This window comes from Bos taurus, chromosome 3, assembly GCF_002263795.3.
Source record: "Bos taurus isolate L1 Dominette 01449 registration number 42190680 breed Hereford chromosome 3, ARS-UCD2.0, whole genome shotgun sequence".
Lineage (NCBI taxonomy): Eukaryota > Metazoa > Chordata > Mammalia > Artiodactyla > Bovidae > Bos > Bos taurus.
The window spans coordinates 93,957,879-93,981,334 of NC_037330.1; the positions used below are offsets into that span (position 1 = coordinate 93,957,879).

Genomic DNA, 23,456 nt, shown 5'->3' on the forward strand with positions numbered 1-23,456 from the left:
ATAAATAAATATTGGTTGAATAAAAGAAAGCTTCTATTATTATTTGCATTTTGTGGGTAAGGAAATTGAGACCCATTTGACTGCTCAGTCAGCAGGTAGGAAGCCTGGCTTATTGTAATAAGCATACCAGAAGCAAAGTCTTGTGTGCCTGTATTTTCAGTCGCGTGTGACTCTTGGTGACCCTATAGATTGTGGCCCCGCCTGGCTGCTCTGTCCTGGGATTCTCCAAGCAAAAATACTGGAGTGGTTTGCTATTGCCTCCTCCCCTTAGACATGTATTAACATTACCCACTTTCACACAAGGTGTTCTAAGGTGAAGCGCTTAAGAGCACAGTCATCGGAATCCAGCTGCTCAAGGTTTGAATTAGGGCTGTGCCGTTCTGTGTAACTTTGGGACCACTTACTATCTTGAAGTGCTAGAGTTTTGGTTCTACCTTTTGTCTTGGTGGATCAATAAATATATGCTATCGTTATTTTTAGGGCTTCCCTGTGGCTTAGTGGTAAAGAACCCAGAGACATGGGTTCTATCCCTGGGTCGGGAAGATCCCTGGAGGAGGAAATGGCAACCTATTCCAGTATTCTTGCGGAGAAAATCCCATGAACACAGGAGCCCGGTGGGGTATAGTTCATAGGGTTGCAAAGAGTCGGATGTGACTGAGCACGGACATTATTTATTTTTTTTTTTCTGCAACTTGTATCTGTTTTTCTTGGGTGTGGCTCCTCGACTGGATAGTGTGTATGTTCAAGATTTCTGGTATCTTCAACATTGAGAGCCTGTAATGTGTGTTTCCTAGAAGCCAAAGTCTTTGCTGAGCCAAATCTGGCCTGTCTTTCCACTCTGTTCATCACTCCTGTTGGGAAACCTCTTTCTGATGATGAGATGCAATACTGGGTCAAGGGTAGGAAAGTGCTGCCTCTTCAGAAGGACTCCTGATTAATTTTTTGAACTTTTCATGGAAAAATAACCTACATATAGAAAATTCACATCATAAGCATACAGCGCAGTGAGTTGTTTTGAAGAAAACATACCTGTGTAACCTGCATCCTAGAAGCACCCCATTCCCTCCCTGTGCTTCCTTTCAGTCATTGAGGTTTCCTTTTAGTCCGACTTCTAGCATCATAGGTTAGTTTTACCTGCTTTTGAGCTTTGTGTAAATGGAATCAATATAGTATGTATTCTTCTGGTGTCTGATTCCCTTAGCTCATTGTTATTTTGTAAAATTTTCCTCATGTGTGCAGTCGTGACTGGTTTAATTTCACTGCTTTATAGTGCTGCTACAACCATTCTGGTGCGTGTCCTTTGATGGTTTGTTTGTTTTTCTGTTGAATATATTTTGTTGGAACTACTGGATCATAAGATATGCACATGTTCCGTTTTAGTAGATACTGTCTGTTTTCCACTTTCTAATTTATGCACTCTCCATCTGTGTATGAGAGTTCTGGCCACTCTACATCCTTATCACACTTGGTATTGTCCAAATGATTTTTAAAAACCTGTTCATTCGTTCATTCATTCGTTCACCTATTATGTGTGAAGTCTTAACCTAGGCCCTGGGGATGCAGTTATGAACAGACAAACAAGGTGCCAAGATCCCTGCTCTTTTGGAATTTAACATTCTGATGTAGAAAGTGCAAAAAATAAGAAAGTAATATAATGGTTATCGCTTTGATAATAGAGTGGTGCAGTAGAACATGACCCTGAAGGACAGTATAAAGGGGTGGGGAGTAACTTTCCATTGGGCATCAGTGAAGGCCTATCTGAGGAAGTTTTACTGGCACTGAGACCTGAACCATCCCTGCAAAGATAGGCAAGAAGAGAGAACAACAACTGTATAAGTCTGAGGGGACTAACAACCTTCGTCTGCTTGAGATTCAGAAAAGCAGTCCTGAAGCATAGGGATAGACCAAGACAAGGCAGGTTATGTAATCCAGGCCCAGAGAGCCTTCTGATACTCCTGCCTTCTCAGCCTTTGGTAAATCATCCACCCTTGCATACAGATATACTGGTCTCAGTGTATAGAGCTCCTGATCTAGAAAAGGAGTGTTAAATTTTATCTTGGTTTAGTTTTTGAACTAGGATGCCTGCTTTAGTAAGCTAAAATATTGTCTGTATTTAAAATCATTGAAAGCATGGATCTGATGCCCTTAGATACACGTGAATACCTGAGGAGTATGGAGATAGTCCTTCTGTATGCCAGTTTTTGGTTTGAAAAAATGAGATCCCTGTGCCAGTGTAACCAAATATCATAGATAATGTGACAGGTCAGGGCATCTATTCTTCAGTTAGGTTATTCAAGAATTGTGGAAAATGTGTTGCGTGAAAGTGAAAGTCACTCAGTCATGTCTGCCTCTTTGCGACCCCATGGATCCCAGGGACTCTTTGTGACTCCACAGTCCATGGAATTCTTCAGGCCAGAATACTGGAGTGGGTGCCGTTCCCTTCTCCAGGGGATCTCCCCAACCCAAGGATTGAACCCAGGTCTCCCGCATTGCAGGTGAATTCTTTACCATCTGAGCCACCAGGGAAGAAAATGTGTTGGGAGATTCCAATTTGCTATAATACCACTCTCAGTGATATTCTGTTTTTTCCAAAAATGATTGAACTTATTTACTTGCATCTTTTGTCTGTACCTCAGTAGCCTATTTTGCCTGATTTCACTGTGGAAAGGTGAAAAGTTCCAAGGAACTTCTAATAGTTCCGTGTTACATCTTCCATTAAAAGGAACATATATTGAAAGGAAGTTAGAGTTAATATATTCCCTTGGACATTTATTGAGATCCAAACACTTTTATTAATATTTTATCGAAAGATTATTGGATATAATGAATGCAAATGCATTTTTTACTTGAACCCAAGTCTCCAACCTGTGTTAACTCCTCAGTCTGCTGTTTGTTCATTTCTACAATGTATTTTGTTAAAATTGGATTGATTTTAGTAGTACTGTGTTGTGAATTACACTGTACATGTTCTTAATAGTAACCATTGAGGCCTCATTTGTAAGCTGTGCATTTATTGACTGGATAGCTTCTTTTTGCTAATTAGTTTCCTCACAGTGTATTAAAAGATACATTTTTTAAAAGCAGAAAATCTTATGGGTCAAAGTGTTCCCAAGTAGAATGTAGGACATAATGCTACTGGACTTTAGGAAATCAGCTCATTTAATCAGGATGTCTGTATACTGTTCTAATTCTGTTGTTTTCGACATGGACTGAAATTATTGGTCCCTCTCTGAGTAAGTCAGAGTATTCTGTCAGACTGGATTAAAAAAATTTTTTTTAAACCTAGTTTTGGCAAACTTTAGCTCTATAAGAAAAGCATTGAATTTAAAGGAAAGTTATTATTTTCTTAATAGCAAACAAGATGATGAATTGGCATTATTATTAGGACTAGTAGATTGCCGCTTCCAAATTGTAAAGATTGTTAAATATGTTTGGATTTTTCATTCATGTTTCAGTATTGTCAGTAAAATGTCTTTTTTTTTTTCATGTACTTTAATACAATCATTTCTTTTCAGCTATTCACAGTACTTATATCTAGGACCTATCAGTTGCAAAGAAAAATACTCCTTCCAGCTGCCAGAGCAGTACAGGTTAGTGACACTGGGATTTTGTTTTGTTTTTAATGTAAGTGGAATGATACATTTGATAAAACCCATTGCCATTCCCCCAAATGCCTCTTGCATGTTTTTCCCTCCATCCCTTGGAAACCCTCATTTCATCCATCTTATCAATTAGCTATCCATTATTCAATATTCAGTTTAGAAAACCCCTCTAAGAAACCCTTCCTCCCAGAAGTCAAAAGACCTGGTCCTTTACCTTAGCCTTTCTGGCTCTTTCTCTCGGCTCTTTGTACTGTTAGTTGTCCTTCCGTGCATTTTTATTTTATCCCTGCCTAGATTATAAATGTTATAAAGATACTTAAAACTACTGTATCACTGGCTTTTAGTTTCATGTTGGTAGATGTTTCTTATCTCGTTGTGCCTTGTTGCCAAGTACTTCTAAATACCTGTAGTTTCTTATATTGACCTTTCTGTTTCCCTGGATAGGAAGAGATAAGGCATAGTACCAGATCTTACTGAATTGCCTATGTTTGATCTTCACAGAGCCTGAATTTTTCCTCAAAAAGTTTTCTTTTAAGCCTAAAATGTGTGGGAGTGTGGTAGGGGCAGAAAAAAAGTCTGAACCCATTGAAGGCAGGAACTGTGCCCTAGAATTCATCAGAGCTTGTCATGTTAACTCAGAGTTAGTGACTTTTACACAGGAGCCATGGCGTACTATTCTGCAAGACTGAGGACCAGACAAACTTATTCCTGGGTTGGCAGGCCATTGTTGGATCAAAAACTACACTACCAAACCTACAAGTGAGTGATAGAATTCTTTAGTACTGAAACTAATAGCTTCTCCAAGCTAAGCTGTTAATAACTTGTATCCAAAGTGTCCTAGTTATTACAGGTTGAGGAGTGTGTGTGTGTGCGCTTATGACTACTCAGTTATGTCTGACTCTGCAACTCCATGGACTGTAGCCCACCAGGCTCTTCTGTTCATGCGATTCTCCAGACAAGAATACTGGAGTGGGTAGCCATTCCTTTCTCCAGGGGATCTTCCTGACCCAGAGGGACAGTAAATATGAATTGATAATAAGGCAGCAGGGGTTTGTTTAATGGAAGAAGATAGTAGCATAAATAGAGCAGCTAGTGATACAGGAAGACGTTATATCAGGTTAATAAAATTTGATATGTATGATAATGTCTTACCTATTTCAGATAGGTTCTGTGTAATTCTGCATGATAGCAGGGTAGGATTACATGTTACTATATCTTCACCCAAGACTTCTCTGAACAATTTGATGTTGCTCTTGGGCAGCTTTCATGTCTTAGGAAGCCTTTGTTGTTCTTTGTGAATAATTGAGAGAAGTTAGGTTTCATACGGAGACCTCTGGATTAATCATCCAATGTAAAACAATTCACTTAACTCATTTCATCTACACTTGTATATGACTGGTATGTTGGTTTCTAGTATAATTGGTCAGCAGAGAAAAACTATTCAGGAGATTTTCCAGTTAAAGAGCATATTCTTCTGTGCCAAGGGGTCTGAAGAGCTTGGCCCACCCTACAAGATTTCCTAACTTGTTTCTCTGTTATTTCCTAGAGAGATGAGTATGAAAAGAGAAGGTTATTCAACTGAGATTCACATCCAAGTTGGACAGTTTGTGTTGATTGAGGGGGATGATGATGAAAATCCATACGTTGCTAAATTGGTTGAGTTGTTTGAAGACGGTGAGTTTGGGGCTGGAATGAAAAGCATTCCTTGTTGTGAATGACTGGGAAGTGCTCCATGATGGGGGAGAAGGGTGGTTACTGATTCCTCTGCTCAGAGCAGTGTATCGGGTGTGCATATGGGGTCACTTAACCACCAGCTGTACCCTCTTCTACCTAGGGAACGTCTTTACTCACTGGAGCAGTACTGGGAAAGAGTGGGATTGGGGTCTCAATAATTTAGCTTGTCCATTATTTTTAGGAGCCAGTGAGAATGGCTGTGAAGGCAGGATTGTTGAAGTGGAAAGGATGATTTAGGAAGAGGGCGGAAGGGAAAAAATAGGTGATTTGCACTCTAATAGAAATGTGTCCTTTATTTTGGCATCAGGAAGTTAGTAATTTTGCAAATGCAAAGTTACTTTTACCGGGGAGTTCTTAAGTTGGATTGTGTATTAGTTAACTGATGTTCCGTCAGAAAAACGAAAACACGAGGTGTTTTATTTACGCAGAGGGACTTGTCTACAAGTGTTGAGAAGGTAGGAGAGCAAACATTGGTGCTTTCCAGAGATCAGTAAGGGCAGAAAGCCACTACTGCCCTTAAAGCTGGAGAAGCCAAAGAGAAAGGAGTGTTAAATGGGACCTGCAAGGCCACACTCAAGCGGCTGCTAATTTTCTCTGCTATTAACCCTCTGCAGAGTAGAGAAGAGCACTGAAAAGTGGAAATGGGGCAGAATTCCAAAAGGAAGATGAAGGATAACAATTTAAATGATATAAAACTGCTTCTTCCAAAAGCTAGGAGAAGAGTATGTAGTAGTTAGTCCTAGCCTGTGGCAGTTTGTGTGCCTAAAAGAACTCATAGAGTGGATGAAGATGTTTTACATTGCAGAGAGATGAAGATTCTTCACCAAGTATGGAGGAAAACGTCATCAACCTAACGTCCACTAGGGGGAGCACGTCAGCAGGGTGGGCTTTTATACATGGGGTTCGAACCTTTCTGTATAGATTTTAGAATTTGTGTATTGTGCTGCATCGAATGGCTGCAGTCTTTCTCTGAAGCAAGATAAGGAAGAGAAGAGGCAGTGGTGATCGTGGCACTAGTGAGGGTGTGTGCTTGCACGTGGAGCTAAGACTGGTATGGAGTGGTGTTAACAGTACATTACAATGATAAAGCTCAAGACTGCAAGCATATATTTGCCAGAAGTCATCTCAGTAGCTTATGCTCTGAGTCTTACTGGGAGTTTTCCACAGATTTGCAAAATTTATTCAGTGCCTGTGATTAGAATTGCTCCTCTCAAATGCCTTTTATAATTTATTTGGTGACTGATGACACCATTGGGAATGGGGCAAAATGAGAAGAACATGGGTGCTGGGTGGAGTCAGCAAGCTGGTTGGTCCTGTGACCTTTGACACATTACTTAAGGTCCCTGTAATGGGATTACTTTACCTGTAAATGGGAGACAGCCTTAGTGTCTGCCTTGTACAATTATTGTGAGGATTAAGGATAATGTATTAATCAAGTATTATCAAGTACTTAGCACAGTGTCTGGCACAAAGAAGTGCTTAATGAAATGTTAATTGTGTTTTCTTAACCTTACCTTTTCCATCTGTCCTTCCTAGATTCTGAACTTTATTCCAAAAAACGTGCTCGAGTACAGTGGTTTATCCGATTCTGTGAAGTCCCTGTCTGTAAACAGCACTTACTGGGCCGGAAGCCTGGCACACAAGAGATATTCTGGTATGACAACCCGACCTGTAACAGCAACATTAGTGTTGAGACCATCATTGGCTCTGTGCGGGTAGGTGGTACTTTGATTCTCAGTTCTGTTGTGAAGCTTATTTATGACTTGACTCCTAAACTGCATGGCTTCAAATATATTACTTGCTCTAGTTTACCTCAAAGAAATGAATTTTTCCTGTTTGTCATTGTCTCTGCTTGCCTGCCTACTTCCTTTCAACAAATATTTACTGAAAGCACTTACCATGTGTTAGGACCCTTCTGGAGGAAGTGACATTTAGGTTGTGACCTGAGGGAAGAGCAGAAATTGGCAAAAGTATCTCCGTTTGGAAATTACATTTAGCTATGATTGTGGCAGGCATAAAGCATTGTGAGGCTGAACATGCTTGCTTAAATGAGGACTTCACCTTCAGTAAATCAGTACAAAGAGTGCTAATTGCTACAGGCAAATACATGTTATGGGATTTTATGATAAATCAGGTTCTGATGAGGTGTAGCCTGAGCTGGGACACTGGAAACTAGGGTGTGGGTTATTTCTCAAGCTACTTCAGGCCTCCCAAATGGGTTTAGGTCATGATGCGATCATGTGGTGATTAGGTGGTTGGTAGGGCAAGGAAACCATGGTTTGGCAGGACTATAATCAGATTTTTCCAATCTATGGGCTCAGCATATTGTGTGCCACAAAATAACCTTTGAGTTAAATGAGTGAAGAAGTGAAAGGCGGATGTAGAAGTTGAAGCAGCAAGATGGGTGGATTTGGAAAGGCAGAGAAGGCGTTTAGGCGGGAATGAGCAGGACTGTGACAAGCCACAGTCGACTAGTGGTGGGAAGCCATTTTGAAGAGTATTGAGGACTCAAGAGATAAAGTGGGGTCAGATTTAGAACTCACTGCAAATCCATTTAAGTAATCCAATCTTGTTATAGTAGGTAACCACTAGGTTATTGAAGCATTGTGGACTATGCTTAGATAAATTTTTGTGGGGAAATCTGGCCTTGGTGAATAAAATGGATTGAAAAAACAACATGAGGTATTCATATCAGCAAGGAGGAGTCTGTGGAAATATGCTATATCATGTTCATGCCTTTTTTGTTTAGAAAAGTAATGTTCCAGGTAATAATGCAGGCTTACATCCTTTTTAATCATAGCACTCATAGAACATTCCTTGACTCTTTTGCTTCTCCTTTCATTCTGTCATCTCTGCTTCCTAAATTCAGGTAGTAGCTTTAGCCCCAGATGAAGTCATGCCTATAGATCTGAAAAATAAGAAGACATTCTTTGTGAAACTATCTTGGAATGAGAAAAAATTCAAACCACTACCTCCAGAAGTATTTGCTCAGTTGAATAAGCTTCAAGAAGACAATCATAGATACCAGAAGCCCATGCAAGCCAAAACTAAGAGTGCAGAAAGCCCTTCTTGGACCACAACAGAACATGCAGTCAAAAGGATTGAATCAAGGCATTCCACGTCCAAATCTCGTCACACTGCTTCCCATCCTGTCACCCCAAGGGCAAGGAAGAGGCTGGAGCTCAGCAGTAAGTGGGAAATGGGTGACAGTGGGCAGTATTGAGGCTAAAGGACAGTGGTAAAATATTAATTCACGCTACAGTACAGCATTGAGTTAGTGCAGCAGTGGGCCAAGTACTGATTGGACATACCTTGAAATATGTGTCGTGTAAGATTGACCATTTTCATCATTTTAAAAAGTGTACAGTTGAGTGGCATGAAGTACACTCACACTGTTGTGTCACCACCCTCATTTTCTTCTAAAACAGTCTTTCCAACCTTTAAGCAATAACTTCCCCTTCCCTCATGCCCCATCCTCTGGCAACCACCTTTCTACGTTTAGTTTATTCTTGTCTCCTTTGTTGTAAATTAATTGACCATATATACTTGGGTTTGCTTCTGGGCTTTCTATTCTGTTCCATTGATCTGTGTGTCTGTTTTTAATGCCAAAACCAAACTATTTGGATTACTTATTGCTTTGTATTGGGTTGGCCAAAAGGTTCATTTGGGTTTCTCCATGCCATCTTACGGAAAAACCTGAATGACCCTTTTGGCCAGCCCAATAATATAGCTTCAAATCAGGGACTATGATGCATCCAGCTTTGTTCATCTTTCTCAAGATTGCTTTGGCTTGTTGGAGTGAGATTTACTTTTTTCTTAAGGCTGAATCATAGCCCATTGTACATATAACCACATTTTATTAATTCATTCAACTGTCAGTGGACGTGTGGGTTGCTTCCACCTTTTGGCTATTGTGACTAATGCTGCTATGGAATTGAGTTTACGAATATCGTATCTAGTCCCTGCCTTCGCTTTGGGTATGTATTCAGAAATGGAACCACGACAGCTGCATCAATTTTCTTTTTACATTCTCACTAATAATACTAGAGTTCCATCTCCCCACGTCCTCACTAAGTATTTAGATCTTGTTATTTTATATTATTATTTTCCATGGCTTTGACTGTAGCTATCCTAATGGGTGTGAGGTAGTATTTCATTATTAACATTTTCTTAATAATTACTGATGTTAAGCTCTATAATCAGCTAATTCTTTAAGAGCTCAGCTACTAAGGTGACATTGCTTTTAGATCCTTAGCGGAAGAACAAAGAACTCAGTTCAATTCAGTCACTCAGTCGTGTCCGACTCTTTGTGACCCCATGAATCACAGCACGCCAGGCCTCCCTGTCCATCACCAACTCCCGAAGTTCACTCAGACTCACGTCCATTGAGTCAGTGATGCCATCCAGCCATCTCATCCTCTGTCGTCCCCTTCTCCTCCTGCCCCCAATCCCTCCTAGCATCAGAGTCTTTTCCAATGAGTCAACTCTTCGCATGAGATGGCCAAAGTACTGGAGTTTCAGCTTCAGCATCATTCCTTCCAAAGAACACTCAGGACTGATCTCCTTTTGAATGGACTGGTTGGATCTCCTTGCAGTCCAAGGGACTCTCAAGAGTCTTCTCCAACACCCCAGTTCAAAAGCATCAATTCTTCAGCACTCAGCCTTCTTCACAGTCCAACTCTCACATCCATAATGACCACAGGGAAAACCATAGCCTTGACTAGACGGACCTTTGTTGGCAAAGTAATGTCTCTGCTTTTGAAAATGCTATCTAGGTTGGTCATAACTTTCCTTCCAAGGAATAAGCATCTTTTAATTTCATGGCTGCAGTCACCATCTGCAGTGATTTTGGAGCCCCAAAAAATAAAGTCTGACACTGTTTCCACTATTTCCCCATCTGTTTCCCATGAAATGATGGGACTGGATGCCATGATCTTCGTTTTCTGAATGTTGAGCTTTAAGCCAACTTTTTCACTCTCCACTTTCACTTTCATCAAGAGGCTTTTTAGTTCCTCTTCACTTTCTGCCATAAGGGTGGTGTCATCTGCATATCTGAGGTTATTGATATTTCTTCCTGCAATCTTGATTCCAGCTTGTGTTTCTTCCAGCCCAGTGTTTCTCATGATGTACTCTGCATATAAGTTATATAAGCAGGGTGACAATATACAGCCTTGATGTACTCCTTTTCCTATTTGGAACCAGTCTGTTGTTCCATGTCCAGTTCTAACTGTTGCTTCCTGACCTGCATACAGATTTCTCTAAGAACTATATATATGTATTTGTTATAATGTTAAAACTCTTAAATTCATACTGATACTTCTAATCTACACCACAGGGTTCTTCCTGTCCTTCCCATGTTGCGTAATTCCAAATCGTAATTGATTTGTTATTCTTTATATTTTTAGAATATATTCCACTGAGGGAGTAATGTTACTTTGATTAAATATTTTTCTTCTGCTAATCATTATTTATTGGTGATATACAGTTAAATTCTTTCATTTATGTTTAATTTTAGGGCTTTTCCCATCTTTGACTTTTAAAATGTGAAACATTAGCACAGAGTCAAAACTATTTAAGACGAGTGTCCTCAGAGAAGCCCCATTCCTTTCTTTATCCTCTCACCCTGCTTCTACCTCATCTTTTATAGGTAATGAATATTATTAGTTTCCGGTTTATTTTTCTCCTAATTTTATTTCCCATTATTTCTAAGCCAGTAGAGCATTATACTGGATATATTATTTTCCCTCTTAACTTTTTTCACTAATAATGTGTCTGAAACTGCTCCATGGCCATTCTACAAGCTCATCCTCATCCCATTATGTGTCCTTAATTTTTTTGTTTCTGTGCCAAGTCCAGTGAGTATTCTTGAAACTTCTTAGTACAACGTATGTTTCAGTTCAATTCAGTTCAGTCACTCAGTCGTGTCTGACTCTTTGCAACCGCATGGACTGTAGCACGCCAGGCTTCCCTGTCCATCACCAACTCCTGGAGCCTGCTCAGACTCATCGTGTTAATGATGCCATTCAAACATCTCATCCTCTGGCGTCCCCTTCTCCCGCCTTCAATCTTTCCCAGAATCAGGATCTTTTCCAATGATTCAGTTCTTCGCATCAGGTAGTTTCAGCTTCAGCATCAGTCCTTTCAGTGGCTATTCAGGACTGATTTCCTTTAGGATGAACTCGTTGGATCTCCTTGCAGTCCAAAAAACTCTCAATAGTCTTCAACACCACAGTTCAAAAGCATCAGTTCTTCGGCACTCAGCTTTCTTTATAGTCCAACTCTCACATCCATACATGACTACTGGAAAATCCATAACTTTGACTAGGTGGACCTTTGTTGGCAAAATAATGTCTTTGCTTTTTAGCATGCTGTCTAGGTTGGTCATAGCTTTTCTTCCAAGGAGCAAGCATCTTTTAATTTCATGGCTGCAGCCACCATCTGCAGTGATTTTGGAGCCAAAAAAAATAAAGTCTCTCACTGTTTCCATTGTTGCCCTGTCTATTTGCCATGAAGTGATGGGACCGGATGCCATGATCTTAGTTTTCTGAATGTTGTTTTAAGCCAGCTTTTTCACTGTTGTCTTTCAGTTTCATCAAGAGGCTCTTAAGTTCTTCTCTTTCTACCATAAGGGTGGTGTCATCTGCATATCTGAGGTTATTGATATTTCTCCTGGCAATCTTGATTCCAACTTGTGCTTTATTCAGCCTGGCATTTCGCATGATGTACTCTGCATAGAAGTTAAATAAGCAGGTTGACAATATACAGCCTTGACGTACTCCTTTTCCTGATTTGGAACCAGTCTGTTGTTCCATATCCAGTTCTAACTGTTGCTTCTTGACCTGCATACAGGTTTCTCAGGAGGCAGGTAAGGTGGTCCGGTATTCCCATCTCTTTAAGAATTTCCCACAGTTTCTGTATGTTTAGGAGCTGAATATGAACATATGAAACTTTCTGGAAATGCAGACAACTACTAAAGAAATAATTTGTACAGTCACCATTTAGAAATAATTGCGGTGTTTTTTTCACTGTTGATTTTGTAGGACCTTGAAAGTTAGGGTAAGAAATTTAAACTTGACACAGTGACATAATTAGATGTGGCAGTTATGAGGAAAATATTATGGATTGTTTTTGACAGAAAGATGGAGAAATGAGGCATAAGGGAGACTAGGATATTGGGACATTTTTATAGTAGTCTAGACATGCTTTATCCTCATATTTGCCACACAGGTGCTAGCTGACTTCTTGCCTTGCCTGCAGCAGCAGTTCCACACACGCCCTGTGCTGTGGCTGAAGTGAACTCTGCCCAGTGCTTTCCTGCCTCGCTGCCTTAGCTCACACCAGTCTCAGTTATTCTCTTCGCTCATCCCCCTCCTTCCCCTTTCAACTCTGTTGAAATTTTGTCTTTCTTTCAAGGCCTGTCTCAAGAGCTGTATTTATTAGTGCATGCGAGCTAAGTCGCTTTATTTGTGTCTGACTCTCTGCGACCCTATGGACTGTAGCCCGCCAGGCCTCTCTGTCCAGTGGATTCTCCAGGCAAGAATACTGGAGTGGCTTGCCATGCCCTCCTGCAGGGGATCTTCCTGATCCATGGATCGAACCTGCATCTCTTATGGTCTCCTGCATTGGCAGGCAGGTTGTTGACCATTAGAGCCATCTGGGAAGCCCTATTTATTAGCACTAGATGCTTTAGGATCATTATTAAACTTGATATTATAGACATTTATGCATCTCATCTGCCCTGTTAGACTAGAGTATCTTAGGATGGGAACCAGGATTGAGTCTCATTCAACTTTTGTCTCCTAGCACCTGGTATATACCTTGCCATTTTAATAGCTCAATTGATGAGCTATTTGTCTATGAATGAATGTCCAGGTTCTTGATGCCTTTGATCATGATGAAATTGGAGGAGATCCAAATGTGGTTCTGTGTACTCTCAAAGCCCAGTTGATTGCCTGCAGTATCCATCTCTCCACTGGTATTGTCTGGGTTAAGAAAAAATGTAAGGCCTTGGTGTTACTCAACAGAGCCATTGGAATAAATTTCAGATGGGGTTGAATGGGGCTTGAGGATGTGCAGTATCACCCTGGTTGAGAACAACTGTTCTAGGAGATTACTTCACGGAAAACCTGATGTTTAAACATTTATCTATGAAGGCTCATTTAACTGTTCCAGCTAGCAAAATTACCCATAGAATTTAAGAGAGAGACTAAAAATTAACAGCTACCTGACCTGGGAAAAGAAAGTATAGAATAATTCCAAATATGGATAATTCATGTCTTTGTATCGCTCAGTGAAAGAATTTATCTCTAAAGAGATTAGCAATCTGTACAGTGCTTGTTAGAAAATTCACACACTGTCTATGGTGATTTCTCTTGAACTTAGGTTTCCCTAGGACTCCTAACACAAGGATTTCCCCGGCAGCTTCGTGTGCCTCATTGGATTCTCCTGGAAGAATGAAACGGAAAGTGGCCTTCTCTGAGGTCATGTCACCTTCAAAGAGGTCTCTGCCTGATGGTTTTCAGACCTCATCTCCAGCTCTGAAAGCCCCAGAGAAAACTGGAGAGATTCAACACTCCTGTACCAAAGATGCCAAGAAGACCTCACCTGATCATGGCATGATCCTGAGAGCTCGAGCCCCAGCTTTGAAAATAACAGAGACTAGTGAAGAAAGAACACTTACTCCTATCGGCGGGGGACGGAAATCCTCAGTGGTGCCTTCTGTGATTCTGAAACCAGAATACATCAAAAGAAGGTGACTTGGGGATGTTACCCTCTCTCCCACAGAGCAAATCAAGATCCTTCACATGATGGAAATGTGTGGGTCACAGCCAGTGAATCTGTCTGTGTCACAGAATCACCAGCTTTTCTAAAATCCAGATTTCTGAGCCTCTCCCCAGATGTAGTGAATCAGTCTCCAAGTGTTGGGCCCAGGAATCTGTATTTTTGAGACACTCTTATGATAATTCTGACATACCCAGCTGTCCTTTGGGGATTGCTGCTCCAGAAGATAATTCCCAGACCTGAATTGCTTCACAGTCTTGCATTTCATTACTTGCTTGGCTCTTTACCACATTTTAACAGTAATTTTCTTAATCAGTTTCTTTCTTCTTTTTTAAACTGGAAACCATTTTCAAATACATAAAATACAATAAGATAATGCATTTAGAACAACTCTGAAGTTTGACACTGGGCCTTGTCTGTACATAATGGGCTGTACAAATATGACAATCCTGAAATTTCTGTGTTTGCTGCTCAGAAACTCTAGCACCTGGCTTTTCTGATTTTATTTGGTTTCCTTTTTTTTTTTTTTTAGATTTTTTTAAAAATGTGTATCATTTTTAATGTCTTTGTTGAATTTATTACAATATTGCTTCTGTTTAAGTTTTGGATTTTTAGCCCCAAGGTATATGGAATCTTAGTTCACCAACCAGGGATCAGACCTTGTTTGATCAATCCTGCACCCCCTGCAATTGAAAGGCAAAGTCTTAACCACTGGACTTCCAGTAAAGTCCTTTACCTAGATTTCTTGATAAATGCTTTGCATTGAGAGTATACCTGCATAGCTACTAACCTTGAGTGGATAGTAAATTATAGATACATCAAAAATTTAAAAAGAATAAGAAACTCTGTGTAGAATTAGTATTAATATATTCTGATTTCTAGTTGTGGAGGTGATGAGTCTACTTTAAATGATAAACTTTTGGCAAATTTTAATCTCTGGGATTGAGTCAAACTTCCATTATAAACTTTTGGGCAAATTTTGCTTAGCTCGTTCCAAAGTAGCTGCCGAAAGAATAGGAGCCTGTTAGGCTACCTGACTCACTTCCAGTCCTGCTGCTGATAGCTGGCACCCAAAACCGCTTTCCGTAATCATGCTGTGATATCTTGCAGGGAGGGTAAAGAGCCAGAAGTTCAGGATGAAGCTCCCTCTACTTCCCGTATCCGCAGGAAGAGTTCTGTCTTGACTTTGAATCGGATTAGGCAGCAGCTTAGGTAAGACTGCTCCTTGGCAGGCAGAAAAACATCACTGCCATCTGTGAAATCTGTAATCCTATTTCTTAAATCCTCTTAACATTTCTTGTTTATTTGCTAATCCGTTGAAATTTACCTTTACCTAGTATGTCTGGAATTTTGTTAATTTCACATAAACATCATAGTTTGAAAGGGACAAGAAACACTGCTCTCGGTTTAGATGGCTCCCAGGGCCCCAAGATTATCACACCCAGCAAGACTATTAGTAGGGTGCCTAAGACCATGAACTTTGATTCTCATAGACTTGGATTTGAACCTAGGCTTTGTCATTTATTAGGTTGGTGCAAACATAATTGCAGTTTTGGAACGTGAATTTTAAATCATTATAACTAGGCTCAAACACACCTTTTCTAATCAAAACAGGAACCATTACAATCAAATTATTTTTGCCAGCGAGAAATAAGTTTGTTTATTTATTACTATAGCATAAAAATTTGTGCTTTGGGATTCGAGGAACTCTTTGAAAGCATTTCCGCTTCCTGCTGGTTGTGGAAGTGTTTTCCCTGCAAAAAGTTGTTGAGATGCTTGAGAAAGTGGTAGTTGTTTGGCAAGAGGTCAGGTGAATGTAATGGATGAGGCAAAACTTGATAGCCTGATTCGTTCAACTTTTGAAGCGCTGGCTGTGCATCGTGCAGTCAGCTGCTGTTGTGGAGAACTGGGCCCTTCTATCAACCAATGCTGGCTGCAGCCTTTGCAGTTTTCAGTGCATCTCATTGATTTGCTGAACATATGTCTCAGATGTAAGGGTTTTGCTGGGATTCAGAAAGCTGTAGTGGGTCAGACTGTCAGCAGACCATCAAGCAGTGACCATGACCTCTTTTTGGTGCAAGTTTGGTTTTGGGAAGTGCTTGGAGCTTCTTCTTGGTCCAGCCTCTGAGCTGGCTGTCGCCAGTTGTCATATAAAATCCACTTTTCATTGTATCTCACAATCCGATTGAGAAATGGTTCATTGTTGTGTAGAATAAGAGACGACACTTCAAAATGACAATTTTTTTTATTTGTGGTCAGCTCATGAGGCACCCAGGTATCAAGCTTTTTCACCTTTCCAATTTGCTTCAAATGCCAAATGTAGAATGTAGAAAGGCAGGTATTAAGTTCTTCAGCAACTTCTTGTATAGTTGTAAGAGGATCAGCTTCGATGAGGGGCTTCCCTGGTGACTCAGATGGTAAAGGATCTGCCTGCAATGCAGGACACTCAGGTTTCATCCCTGGGTCGGGAAGATCCCCTGGAGAAAGGAATGGCTACCCACTCCAGTATTCTTGTCTGGAGAATTCCATGGACAGAGGAGCCCGGTAGGCTATAGTCCACGGGGTCCACAAAGAATCAGACACAACTCAGCAAGTAACTTGATGATCCTCTCAATTGGTCATTCTCAACTTCTAATGACCAGTCACTGCGCTCCTCATCTTCAAGACTGTTGTTCCTTTGCAAAACTTCTTGAACCAGCACTGCACTGTATGTTGGTTAGCAGTTCCTGGGCCAAATGCATTGCTGATACTGTGAGTTGTCTCTGCTGCTTTACAACTCCTTTTGAACTCGAATAAGAAAATTGCTTGAATCTGCCTTTTGCCTTTTGTCTAACATCATTTCCCTAGTCTAAAATAAACATAAAATAAACAGCAAGTAATGTCATTAGCAAAAAAACATGAAGCAACAAATACGCATTAAGATGATGTATAGCATAGCTACATGTATTTAAGAATGTATTACAATATCAAACAACAAAGTTCACCAGTGCAAAACTGAAGTTACTTTTGCACCAGCCTAATACTATCTGTGTAACCTTGGGAAGATTACTTAACCTTTCTAAGCTGTGGATTCCTCATCTGTAAAATGGGAAAAGTAATATACAAGTCACAAAGTTGTTGATGGGTTTAGTGAAATAATATGAATAAAGCCCTTAGCAGAGCTTCTCAGTAGTAAGGGCCCAAGAACTGGAGCATGTCTAATATTGCTCAGTTGCAGGAAGAGACTGCAGTACTTGCATCCACACTGACCTGATAGGAGCTTCTTATTTAGACTTCACACACTGAATATCAGAAAATAATGTGTCCTACTGTTTAGGTTTTTAGGTAACAGTAAAAGTGACGAAAATGATGAAGAGTTTCTGCCAGCAGCCGAGATTTCAGACTGTGACAGTGAAGAGGAAGAGGCTTCCACAACCCCGCTTCCAAGGAGAACACCCAACAGTGTGTCCAGGAACCTACGCTCTTCCATGAAGTCTTCCTTACAGACCCCCTCCAAGACACCAAAGAAAACTGTAAGGTTCTTTTAGGTTTATTCCCAGTGAAGCTCCTCTCTTAATTTAGAAATTGTGATGACTGAAGTCACACAACTAGTAACAGCTGGATTTTGAGAACATGTCTCTCAAATTCAAAGCTATGCCGCCTGGAATATTCATAGAGGAAAGCTTCTTTTTTGGGGGGGAGAGTAGTGGATTTACAGTGTGTTTCAGGTGTATAGGCAGTTGATTCAGCTATACATATATCAGTTCTTTTTCAGATTCTTTTCCCATATAGGTTATTACAGGATATTGAGTAGCGTGCCTTGTGTATTCATGGAGGAAAGTTCTAAGTGAACCCTAGGACTGAAAATGGGGACGTCTGTCTGCTTTGTGTGAAACTGAGCAGAATAACATTGAAAGCTATTGAGAAAAGAGGGTCCTACCATGTTCAGATATGTTTGAAAAATGTTTGGATTAAACAAAGTTAAATTGGTTTCACTGTCACATGACTTCTCAGGGCCTTTAACTTATGTTATTGTGACCTTCCAGGAGACTATTAGTATATTAGGAAACTTTTCTTCATGAAGCATCTTGTTCCTTAGAGCAATTTAGAAATGCCTAATTAGGAGACTTTTTCTAAAGCCGATCTCCATTTCTCCATATCAAGAAAAATGTGATTGAGCTTGGGTTGAAGTCAACAAAAGACCTTTAGGGAAAGAAATCCAGTTCAGCACCCCTCAACCTTTTTGGCACCATGGACTGGTTTCCTGGAAGACAGTTTTGCCATGGACTGGGTTGAGGGAGGCGGCCTGTGTAGATTTAGGGATGATTCAGGCACATCACATTCATTGTGCACTTTATTTCTATTATTATTATGTAAGCTCCACCTCCAGTCGTGAGGAGGTTGGGGGCCTCTCCAATAGATCACCTTTGGAGACCAGGCAATCTTATATAAGGGAATAGCTCTGGTTTGATTCCATTTTCTGAGTCCCATTCAGAAGAATGGATTTAGGGTATGGGGGGCCCTCTTTAGCATAATAAAAAAAGGTCAGAGGACAGCCTTTTTTAAAAAAATAACTTCTTAGCAAGGTTTTGTTAATATTTTCCTGTTTTCTCCAAGTTAATAGATATAAAGCTGATTTGAGTCTTAAGTGCTTCTCTGCTTTTGAGAAAAGGTGCAGAGATTATCACTTTATATCTTGGCTGGAAGCAGAGGGTTGGTAGGTGAAACGCCCCCACAAAAGGGAGTGCTTTGTGAAAACCCTGTGGATACTGCTGGGTAGCAGGCCTGCTCTAGTGAGCCAGAGGCAAGGAACAGAATAGTAAAATAGGGCTGTTGGCCTAAGCTGAACAGTGACCCTGAGGTCTGGAGTGGAAAAGTCTGGGGAGGTTTCTCTGGGTACTATGTAGTGAATTTTGGAAATTCTGAACTAAAGTTTGGCCATATTTTCAAAAAGTCTAAAGGAGAATCTTTTTTTTAGGGATGATTTTTTAAATTTTAATCAGTAAATGCAACTCACGGGGGTGGAATAGAGGAGGATCTTATGAATCAAACCTAGTTTATGCCTTCTACTCTACCCTGTATTGGGGCAGAGTATTTAGGATTTCTTAATATTTGTCTTTCTTTTAAGATAAGTTTATTTGAAAAAGTATATTATCTGTACTTTTATTCATTCCTTCGTCAGTTCAGTTCAGTTCAGTCACTCAGTTGTGTCTGACTCTTTGTGACCCCATGAACTGCAGCACACCAGGCCTTCCTGTCCATCACCAACTCCTGGAGTCTACTCAAGCACATGTCCATTGAGTTGGTGATGGCATCAAACCATCTCATCCTCTGACATCCCCTTCTCCTCCCACCTTCAATCTTTCCCAGCATCAGGGTCTTTTCAAATGACTCAGTTCTTCGCGTCAGGTGGCCAAAGTATTAGAGCTTCAGCTTCAGCATAAGTCCTTCCAAAGAAGATTTCAGGACTGATTTTCTTTAGAATGGACTGGTTGGATCTCCTTCAAGAGTCTTCTCCAACACCACAGTTTAAAAGCATCAATTCTTTGGCGCTCAGCTTTCTTTATAGTCCAACTCTCACATCCATACATGACTACTGGAAAACCATAGTCTTGACTATATGGACCTTTGCTGGCAAAGTAATTATGTCTCTACTTTTTAATATGCCGTCTCTTTTGGTCATAACTTTTTTTCCAAAGAGCAAGCATCTTTTAATTTCATGGCTGCAGTCACCATCTGGAGTGATTTTGGAGGCCCCCAAAATAAACTCTGTCACTCTTTCTACTGTTTCCCCATTATTTGCCATGAAGTAATGGGACTAGATGCCATGATCTTAGTTTTCTGAATATTGAGTTTTAAGCCAACTTTTTCACTTTCACTTTCATCAAGAGGCTCTTTAGTTCTTCACTTTCTGCCATGAGGGTAGTGTCATCTGCATATCTGAGGTTATTGATATTTCTCCCAGCAATCTTGTTCCAGCTTGTGCTTCATCCAGCCCACTTTGTCATGATGTACTCTGCATATAAGTTAAATAAGCAGGGTGACAATATACAGCCTTGACGTATTCCTTTCCCGATTTGGAACCAGTCTGTTTTACCATGTCCAGTTGCTTCATGACCTGCATACAGATTTTTTAAGAGACAGGTAAGATGGTCTGGTATTCCCATCTCTTGAAGAATTTTCCAGTTTGTTGTGATCCACACAGTCAAAGGCTTTGGCATAGTCAATAAAGCAGATATTTCTCTGGAACTCTCTTGCTTTTTCAACGATCCAGTGGATGTTGGCTACTTTATCTCTGGTTCCTCTGCCTTTTCTAAATCCAGCTCGAAAATCTGGAAGTTCACGGTTCACGTACTGCTGAAGCCTGGCTTGGAGAATTTTGAGCATTACTTTACTAGCATGTGAGATGAGTGTAATTGTGTGGTAGTTTGAGCATTCTTTGGCATTGCCTTTCTTTGGGATTGGAATGAAAACTGACCTTTTCCAGTCCTGTGGCCACTGCTGAGTTTTCCCAATGTGCTGACATATTGAGTGCAGCACTTTCACAGCATCATCTTTCAGGATTTGAAATAGCTCAACTGGAATGCCATCACCTCCACTAGCTTTGTTTGTAGTGATGCTTCCTAACGCCCACTTGACTTTGCATTCCAGGATGTCTGGCTCTCGGTGAGTGATCATACCATTGTGATTATCTGGGTCATGAAGATCTTTTTTGTACAGCTCTTCTGTGTATTCTTGCCACCTCTTCTTAATATCTTCTGCTTCTGTTAGGTCCGTACCATTTCTTTCCATTATTGTGCCCATCTTTTCATGAAATGTTTCCGTGATATCTCTACTTTTCTTGAAGAAATCTCTTAGTCTTTCCCATTCTGTTGTTTTCCTCTATTTCTTTGCATTGATTACTGAGGAAGGCTTTCTTATCTCTCCTTGCTATTCTTTGGAACTCAACATTCAAATGGGTATATCTTTCCTTTTGTCCTTAGCCTTTAGCTTCTCTTCTTTTCACAGCTATTTGTAAGGCCTCCTCAGACAACCGTTTTGCCTTTTTGCATTTCTTTTTCGTGAATGGGGATGGTCTTGATCCCTGCCTCCTGTATAATGCCACGAACCTCTGTCCATAGTTCTTCTGGCACTCTGTCTATCAGATCTAATCCCTTGAATCTATTTCTCACTTCTACTGTATAATCTTAAGGAATTTGATTTAGGTCATACCAGAGTGGTCCAGTGGTTTTCCTACTTTCTTCAATTTAAGTTTTAATTTGGCAATAAGGAGTTCATGATCTGAGCCACAGTCAGCTCCCGGTCTTGTTTTTGCTGACTGTATAGAACTTCTCCATTTTTGGCTGCAAAGAATATATTCAATCTGATTTCAGTATTGACCATCTGGTGATGTCCATGTGTAGAGTCTTCTCTTGTGCTGTTAGAAGGGAGTGTTTGCTATGACCAGTGCATTCTCTTGGCAAAACTCTATTAGCCTTTGCCCTGCTTCATTCTGTACTCCAAGGCCAAATTTGCCTGTTACTCCAGGTATTTCTTGACTTCCTACTTTTGCACACCAATCCCCTATAATGAAAAGGACAACTTTTTTGGGTGTTAGTTCTAGAAGGTCTTGTGGGTTCATAGAACCGTTCAACTTCAGCATTACTGGTCAGGGCATAGGCTTGGATTACTGTGATATTGAATGGTTTGCCTTGAAAACGAAGAGATCATTTTGTCATTTTTGAGATTTCATCCAAGTACTGCATTTCAGACTCTTTTGTTGACCATGATAGCTACTCCATTTCTTCTAAGGGATTCTTGCCCACAGTAGTAGATATAATGGTCATCTGAGTTAAATTCATGCATTCCAGTCCATTTTAGTTCGCTGATACCTAAAATGTCAACGTTCACTCTTGCCATCTTCTGTTTGACCACTTCCAATTTGCCTTGATTCATGGACCTAACATTCCAGGTTTCTGTGCAATATTGTTCTTTACAGCATTGGACTTTACTTCCATCACCAGTTATATCCACAACTGGGTGTTGTTTTCGCTTTGGCTCCATCTCTTCATTCTTTCTGGAGTTATTTCTCCACTGAGCTCCAGGAGCATATTGGGCATCTACCGACATGGGGAGTTCACCTTTCAGTATCCTATCTTTTTGCCTTTTCATACTGTTCATGGGGTTCTCAAGGCAAGAATACTGAAGTGGTTTGCCATTCCCTTCTCCAGTGGACCACATTTTGTCAGAATTCTCCACCATGCCTGCCCGTCTTGTGTGGCCCTACATGGCATGGCTCATAGTTTCATTGAGTCAGACTGACAGTGTTTTCAGATCCTCATACTATATGTAAATTAGAAATAAGAAATTGTTTGGACTGTGAACAAAATGTATGTGTAATGTGAGGGGAGAAAGGGAGAATCTTGGTACTTTATACAGGAAAAAACTTAGAGGAATTGACTCACTACCTCTCTTCCTCTTATCAGATCATCAGAAATCAGATTTGCTGATGCATCCTGGATGGAGTTTGCTTTGTTTTTCCCTTCTAAAATATGTTCTCTCTCTTAAAAATCTTTATTTTGTTTTGGAGTATTGGTGGTTTGCAGTGCTGTATTAGTTTCAGGTGTACAGCAAAGTGACTGAGTTATATACATATACATAGATCCACGATTTTTCAGATTCTTTTCCCATTTAGGTTATTACAGAATATTGAGTAGAGTTCTCTGTGCTGTACAGTAGGTCCTTGTTGATTATCTAAATTTCCCTCTTTTGAACACAGCCTGAGCCCAGAACACCACGTGATGCCACTCCCCGGATCCGCAGCCGAAACCTGACTGCCCAGGGGCCCACCAACATGCTGGAAGAGGCCCGGCTAAGGTGACGCCGCTCTGGGGCCCCTTTCAGATAGGCCGAAGCAGACCTCTGCTTTTATTCATGTGAACTGGCAGTACTTTCTAGTCATTCTGTATATAGTAACAAAGTGAAAGTTGCTCAGTTGTGTCTGACTCTTTGCGACCCCATGGACTATACAGTCCATGGAATTCTCTCGGCCAGAATACTGGAGTGAGTAGCCTTTCCCTTCTCCAGGGGATCTTCCCAAACCAGGGATCAAACCAAGGTCTCCCGCACTGCAGGTGAATTCTTTACCAGCTGAGCCACAATGGAAGCCCAAGAATACTGGAATGGGTAGCCTATTCCTTCTCCAGTGGATCTTCCTGACCCAGGAATCCAACCGGGGTCTCCTGCTCTGCAGGCAGATTCTTTACCAACTAAGCTATCAGGGAAGCCCAGTATATAATAAAGGTAGAGGGTAAAATGAAGGTGCATGTTTAGAAAGGAGAAACCTCTCAAGCAGTGTCTGAGTGAACTACTGTGGACAAG

General features: G+C 40.6%; 1 protein-coding gene and 1 non-coding gene across 4 annotated transcripts in view; both read left to right on the top strand.

The window, feature by feature from the left end:
* ORC1 (origin recognition complex subunit 1) overlaps positions 1-23,456 on the top strand; it is a 37,425-nt gene that overhangs the window by 1,602 nt on the left and 12,367 nt on the right. For 2 of the 3 annotated variants that reach the window (NM_001014918.2, XM_024988221.2), the window contains 9 exons: positions 3,516-3,590; positions 4,262-4,361; positions 5,149-5,276; positions 6,873-7,051; positions 8,206-8,524; positions 13,719-14,088; positions 15,228-15,329; positions 17,434-17,629; positions 22,855-22,952. In NM_001014918.2, the coding sequence (NP_001014918.2) occupies positions 4,267-4,361; positions 5,149-5,276; positions 6,873-7,051; positions 8,206-8,524; positions 13,719-14,088; positions 15,228-15,329; positions 17,434-17,629; positions 22,855-22,952 (1,487 nt within the window). In that variant the 5' untranslated portion in view covers positions 3,516-3,590; positions 4,262-4,266. Of the gene's footprint in view, positions 1-708; positions 2,496-3,515; positions 3,591-4,261; positions 4,362-5,148; positions 5,277-6,872; positions 7,052-8,205; positions 8,525-13,718; positions 14,089-15,227; positions 15,330-17,433; positions 17,630-22,854; positions 22,953-23,456 lie in introns of those variants that run through there. The other variant, XM_059883825.1, reaches the window with a different exon arrangement.
* MIR2285BC (microRNA mir-2285bc) lies at positions 8,990-9,049 on the top strand. Its single transcript, NR_162272.1, has one exon. It is a non-coding gene; the product is annotated as a microRNA mir-2285bc (primary transcript).